This window comes from Phocoena phocoena, chromosome 18 (assembly GCF_963924675.1).
Source record: "Phocoena phocoena chromosome 18, mPhoPho1.1, whole genome shotgun sequence".
NCBI classification, from domain to species: Eukaryota; Metazoa; Chordata; class Mammalia; order Artiodactyla; family Phocoenidae; genus Phocoena; species Phocoena phocoena.
The window spans coordinates 5,107,853-5,112,479 of NC_089236.1; the positions used below are offsets into that span (position 1 = coordinate 5,107,853).

Sequence of the window (4,627 nt, forward strand, 5' to 3'; positions counted from 1 at the left end):
ACCCAGTTGAACTGTGCAGCTGCAAGATCCCAGATGAGACAAATACCGTGTTACACCCATGCTATTCTGTGGTGAAATTCTTCAAAGTGTGTTGCTCAACTATAGTGTAAGTCTGTCGTGCCCTGAACGCCCCCGTCCCCGGGAGGTGAGGTCCTTCCTGGGATTAATCCCGTCACCCACCGGGCCAGCAGCAAGTCAGAAAGAGGCCCGATCCTGGCACCGAGAAGGAAGGTGATCTGGGGGCGGCAGGTAAGGCCCCGCCCCCTTCGCCATCACCTGGAGGGAAGGTGCCAAGGGCTGAGCTCCGGCGCCCACTGGCCGGTCTCGGCCTCGGGGCGGGGCAGGAGCCCGACCGCACCAGTCTCCCGGCTAGCTCTGCGGGCCGACTCGCTCGGGAGCGCAGGTGAACCGCTCAGGCCTGGCCGCCGCCCTCCGCGCGCCGGGGGCGGGGCCCGTGGGCGAGGCTCCGAGGCGGAGTCTCCACGCCCCGCCCAGTGGCCGGGCCCTGCCGCGCCGCTGCGGCTCCTCCTCCTTCCTTCCGTCCGCGCTCCTCCCGTCAGTCCTTCCTTCCTGCGGCGCCTGCTCGCTTCGAGGTATGGGGCAGCGCCTCCGGCCCGCCAGCACCACCTGAGGATCCCGGAAGTCGCCCCCGCCATGGAAGACGACCAGGAGCTGGAGAGGTAACGGCCGAGGAGGGGGGCGGGAGGAGCCGGCCGCGCCCTGCGCCGGGAGCCCGTGGCCGACCGGGGCCTTAGCCTCCGCGGCCCGGCCTGGCAGCGAGGGCCTGGCTGGGAGGACAGTCGAGGAGGGAGCAGTGGGCGCCAGGGCGGGGAGAGGGGCCCCGATCGGGAAGGGAGGGGGGACACCTGGGTTGCTTGAGTGGAGACTCTCAGTACACTCGATATCAAGGAGGGAACACGAGTTATGAGACCAGAGTTAAGCTCCCTAACTGCCCACCCCCATTTGGAACAGGAAGAGCAAATAAAGCTAACGTGCACCAGGCCACTGTTCCCCGAGCGATGGGGGTGGTGTGTTGGTCGGGCCCAAGTCCCTCCTCTGTGCCGAGCGCTAATTGATCCACTCTGTGCGCTGAGCGCTTTCTCCCTCCTGCTTGGTGCTCTTCTCAGACTTTCCATTCTAATTTCCTTACCTCCTGCAAACGGAAGCCCTAGTTGGCCCTGCACGTTGATGATCTTTAGTTTCTATTTTTATTATAATCTGCGCTTTCCCATGCCTTTCAACTTCCTTTTCATCCTTTAGCAAGGCCCACCCTATTCTAATCCTATTCCTTTCTTGTGAGCCTACCAAAAGAAAATTTTAGCAAACTTTTTTGTTTTAAGGACACTCCCCTTGTGGCCATGTGGACGGCCAAATGGAAGAGGGAGAAATTGGAGGCAATAAATTATTGACTGGTAGAATACGTGGAGGCAGGAAAATAATAAGGGCTAATGCTAATCGTTCTGTGTAATTGGAGTGCATTAGAGTAATAACGTGTTGCAATTGTGATATAGTAGATGAAAAAAAGCTAGTTACAAAACCGTATTCAGTGTGATCTCATTTTTATAAAAAATATGTGTGTAGAAAAATATCTGGATTGAAGACCCCAATGGCTGAAGGCGAGAGGAAGACAGCCCTGGAAATGGTTCAGGCAGCTGGGACAGATAGACACTGTGTGACATTTGTATTGCACGAGGAGGACCATACCCTAGGAAATTCTCTTCGTTACATGATCATGAAGAACCCGGAAGTGGAGTTTTGTGGTTATACTACAACCCATCCTTCAGAGAGCAAAATTAATTTGCGCATACAGACTCGAGGTGCCCTTCCAGCTGTTGAGCCCTTTCAGAGAGGCCTGACTGAGCTCATGAATGTCTGCCAGCATGTGCTTGACAAGTTTGAGGCCAGCATAAAGGAATATAAGGATCAAAAAGCCAGCAGAAATGAAGTCACACTCTAGTCCCTTATGCACTATGCAGGGAGGACTGACCACTAGGATATTCTATTCGTGCTCTTGCAAAGCCCAGAAGTAAACGTTTGTGATTACATGATCTGTCCTGCAGAAAGGCCTGCTTCTAGCTCTTAACCCATTTCAGCTGTTGAAGTCCCTGCAAGAAACTGTATTCTTCTAATAAATTCCCTCTTTTATTTAAACTGATTTGAGTGGTTCTTGTTCCTTTGTCCTCGAGGTTGACTATTTTAGGTTTTTGTGGGTTTTGTTTTTCTTTTAATTGAAGCAACATTGAAAGTGAGGAAACTGAGATAATCAGAGGCCTAGACAAGGACTCTGATCAAGGGAATTGAAAGGAATGTGTATGCACACCTGTGATTGGGGGCGAGGGAGAGATGCAATAGAGCATGAGCCCAGATAGGCTGTGGATAGTCTAGACAAGAAAGGTGGGATTGAAGGGAGGACTTGGCCTCTTCCTAGATGTTTTTAGTAATTCATGAGACAACTGCATCCTTTGCTTATAATTGGTAGATTGGGCAAGGGTGGGAAATAATTTGAAAGAATTGTGAGAATTCTGGTTTCACATGAGAATGTTAGGTGGTATCAGGCTCCATCTTTATGGTAGCATTTATAAGACAGATACCAGTTCAGTGCTCTAATTTCAGGATGCTAATATATTAAAGAAGGAGAAAACTGGGATGACCAGATAATATTTTCAGTCCTTGGGTAGGTATCTCAGTATAGCCCAGGATTACATTAAAAGGAACAGTATTTGAGAGAAAGTAAGGACAGGGAAGAGGAAACTTGCATGTGGGGAAAATGATTTTTTTGGAAAACCTGAAATATTCCTAAATCACACTTAACAGCTGCCCTATTTACCTCTTCAGCCTTGTGTCTCATACCTGTCCTACCCCCACTTGACTCTTAATTCACCCTAAATGTCTGTCAACCTTTGAACCTGAGCACCCCACCCCCCAGTACTCTGAGAGGGGAATCTGCTTTAGGTATGGAAGCAGAGAGATTACAGGAAGAGAAGGAGCTGGCTGTGCAAAAAGAAAAAGCATTCTGGGGGAATAGCACTTGCAAAAGTCCTGAAGCAGAACACTGGTGGTTTGAGGAAATAAAGGTCTTGAAAGATGTGCATATCTGTAGCAGGGCCAGCAAGGAGGAGAAGGGCCTACGATAGACTCCACGGGAAGAGCTCTGGTGTGGGAAGGACTTTGGGAAGTACAATGGGAAGACATCTGAATAACTGATCACAGCGTGTTGTAATGGATTGTAGAGAGGCCTGGGTAGAAGCAGATAAACTGAAGTGGCCTGGAAGGGCCATAAGCTAGTGATGGAGAAAAGATTGTGGATTTGAGATACGTTTGCGAGCCAAACTGGCACAGAATTGGTAGACCTCAGGAATTGGATGTGGAAGGTGAGGAAAGAGAAGGGTGACTCCTATCGAGGTATGGGGCGAAATTACTGACACGGGAAGCCTGGTGGGGGGTTGGGGGGATTGACTGGGAGGTAGAGAAGGTGACTGAAATCCAGAGTTCCCTGTTGAATGAGGTAATCTGTAGACAGGAGTTGGAGGCCATGAAAGAGATTTAAATAGAGATAAACTTGGTGAGTTCTTGCCATAAAGATGAAGTAAATCCGTAGAAACTGGAATGTGATTAAGAAGAGGGCTTGGGACTTTTCCCTGGTGGTCCAGTAGTTCAGACTGCACTTCCACTGCAGGGGACAAGGGTTGGATCCCTGATCGGGGAACTAAGATCCCACATGTCGTGTGGCAAGGCCAAAGAATTAAAAAAATTTTTTTAAATAAATAAAGAAGAGGGGCCAAGCCAAGCCTTGAATAAGCTCAGTATTTAAAGGTTGGGCAAAAGAGCAACCAATGACGTGGTGGGAAATTCTGAAGACAGTCGAGTTGTGGAAGCCAAGACTTTCAAAGAGGGGAGAATGATGCGTGAGTCACATGAGGACAGAAAAATATGGGTTGGAATTAACGGGGAGGTTGATGGGCAGCTGGCAGCCTTAGTTTAGGGCCTAAAAAGGCTAAGCATTAACACTCGTACAGGAAGAATGGCTTAGTTTGGGTTTTCCAATAATGAAAATATACTGTAGGACGTCAGAGACTAAATTAAGTGGGAGGAGGAATGGATGGGGAAAGATCAAAGTTACGGGGCAGGGACAGAGAGTATTTTCCCAGGGTAATAGTAAGAGAAAACCAATGTCAGTGTGAGGACATTAGCACTTGAAGATGTAAGGAAGTCCTAAAGGCATAGTGGTAAACAATTAAACACTTGTTTGCCTTTTCTACAATTCTGCCTATGAGTAGTTCGGTGGTGATAGGAAACAGGATTATTTAAATGAAGTTCAATGCCTATGTCAGGAGATGAAAGCCAAGTTTAATTAGTGGACATAACAGTGTGGAATGGTGATAGTAGACTGGAGTTATCAATAACAGTACACCCACTGGTGGAGATGCACCCACGGGTGGCCACCTGCCACATCTCATGGCTTCATTGCTCCTAGAAGGATTTATTGTCACTGATGATGTGGCATGCAGTCTTGAACCCGTTTAGGGTAGCCGTAAACTCAGGAACATACAAAACACCTTGACAAGGCAGACGTGTGAAAGGAAAAGACAGGGCAGGGCAGGCAGGATAACCATGAGTCACTGAGGTG

At 49.0% G+C, this 4,627-nt stretch overlaps 1 protein-coding gene across 1 annotated transcript; it reads left to right on the plus strand.

The window, feature by feature from the left end:
- Window positions 1-533: 533 nt before the first annotated feature.
- LOC136137766 (DNA-directed RNA polymerases I and III subunit RPAC2) lies at window positions 534-2,155 on the plus strand. Its single transcript, XM_065896226.1, has 2 exons — window positions 534-680; window positions 1,582-2,155. Exons 1-2 carry the CDS (start codon window positions 655-657, stop codon window positions 1,955-1,957), a joined length of 402 nt encoding a protein of 133 aa, XP_065752298.1. The 5' UTR covers window positions 534-654; the 3' UTR covers window positions 1,958-2,155.
- The last annotated feature ends 2,472 nt before the right edge of the window (window positions 2,156-4,627 follow it).

Coding starts and splice junctions, on each gene's coding strand:
- LOC136137766 (XM_065896226.1), top strand. CDS start 655: ATGGAAGACGACCAGGAGCTGGAGAG. Junction 681..1,581: donor GACGACCAGGAGCTGGAGAG/GTAACGGCCGAG, acceptor ATATGTGTGTAG/AAAAATATCTGGATTGAAGA.